Genomic DNA, 1,033 nt, shown 5'->3' with positions numbered 1-1,033 from the left:
GCTCGGGGAGCGGGCTCCACCAGCCAGAGAATCAAGGGACAGATCTGCAGGACGAGAGCGGGAGTCCGAGGCGGCCATGCGGTCTGGCGCCACGTTGGTGGACTGCGGCAGCGGGAGGTTAACAGGCAGCGCGCACTCAGCCAGTCATCCGGACACGCCCCCTCTGTATAGTACCGGTATCGGGCCCGATGCAAGTACCGGTATCGGGACATCCCTACCCAGAACTCTCTCCTCCTGTCCTCTGGTGGTGGCTTCCATGTCTTGGGTTCTCCTCATATCAGGTGTTGGTCCTTCAGGGACTTTGGTATTCTAGATGGTTCCCAATATAGTGGACCTTCCACCAGTGCACCTGTGAGAGCCACATACAACCATCGCCAGATCTACCCATTCACAGTCAGATCTATTTCATATAAGCGCAGCACATACAGCTCATGTTGCAGACTGATGACCCCACATACCGGCGCAGCTCTTCAATCCTCCGCCGATATTTGCTGTAGAAGGGATTTTCCTCCACCGAGAATACCCTCATCTGTCCCCACAGTCCACCCAGGGGCCCGGGGCTCCCAATCCGGCATTTCACCGACAAGAAACCCCGAATGTTCCGCTTACTGCTTGTGCCAATCCACCCGAGGGCGCTGAGAGCTTCGTGTACATCCACTCTCGGCCGCCAGAGGGCGCAGAGAGTCCGGGGGAGTTTACTCTGGGGGGTATGTGTGAAGAAGGCCGCCCCCCAGTGAGCGGTGACAGCACCGATTCCCAGGGTTACAGCTGCTCGTGGGGGTGGGGGGGAGTTTGTGGACGCCTCATACCGTTGTCTGGACGTCCTGGCTCCGCCCCCGCTGCCTCCATGGAAACGCATTCCGCTAGCGCATACAGCCAATCAGAAGCAGCTGAACAATCTGAACTGACCAATAGAAGCCGCCGCCGGGAGACTTAAAGCGAGAACCGGAAACCGTCACTCAGACATTGCTGCAAAAGGCTAGCCGATACCGAACAGTGTAGAAGCTCTCTGATACCGAACAGAATCGGCACC

The 1,033-nt window shown here is 57.9% G+C and overlaps 1 protein-coding gene across 1 annotated transcript in view; it reads right to left on the bottom strand.

The window, feature by feature from the left end:
• ATPAF1 (ATP synthase mitochondrial F1 complex assembly factor 1) overlaps nucleotides 1-212 on the bottom strand; it is a gene marked incomplete at its 3' end in the record, with an annotated part of 7,682 nt that extends 7,470 nt beyond the window's left edge. The window contains exon 1 of the mRNA XM_018574481.1: nucleotides 21-212. Within this exon, the coding sequence (XP_018429983.1) occupies nucleotides 21-212 (192 nt within the window). The remainder of the gene's footprint in view (nucleotides 1-20) is intronic.
• Nucleotides 213-1,033: the final 821 nt, after the last annotated feature.

The sequence above is a fragment of the Nanorana parkeri genome, unplaced genomic scaffold (genome assembly GCF_000935625.1).
Source record: "Nanorana parkeri isolate BGI_ZX_2015 unplaced genomic scaffold, ASM93562v1 scaffold2987, whole genome shotgun sequence".
Classification (NCBI taxonomy): Eukaryota; Metazoa; Chordata; class Amphibia; order Anura; family Dicroglossidae; genus Nanorana; species Nanorana parkeri.
This window is presented reverse-complemented; position numbering and strand designations above follow the sequence as displayed.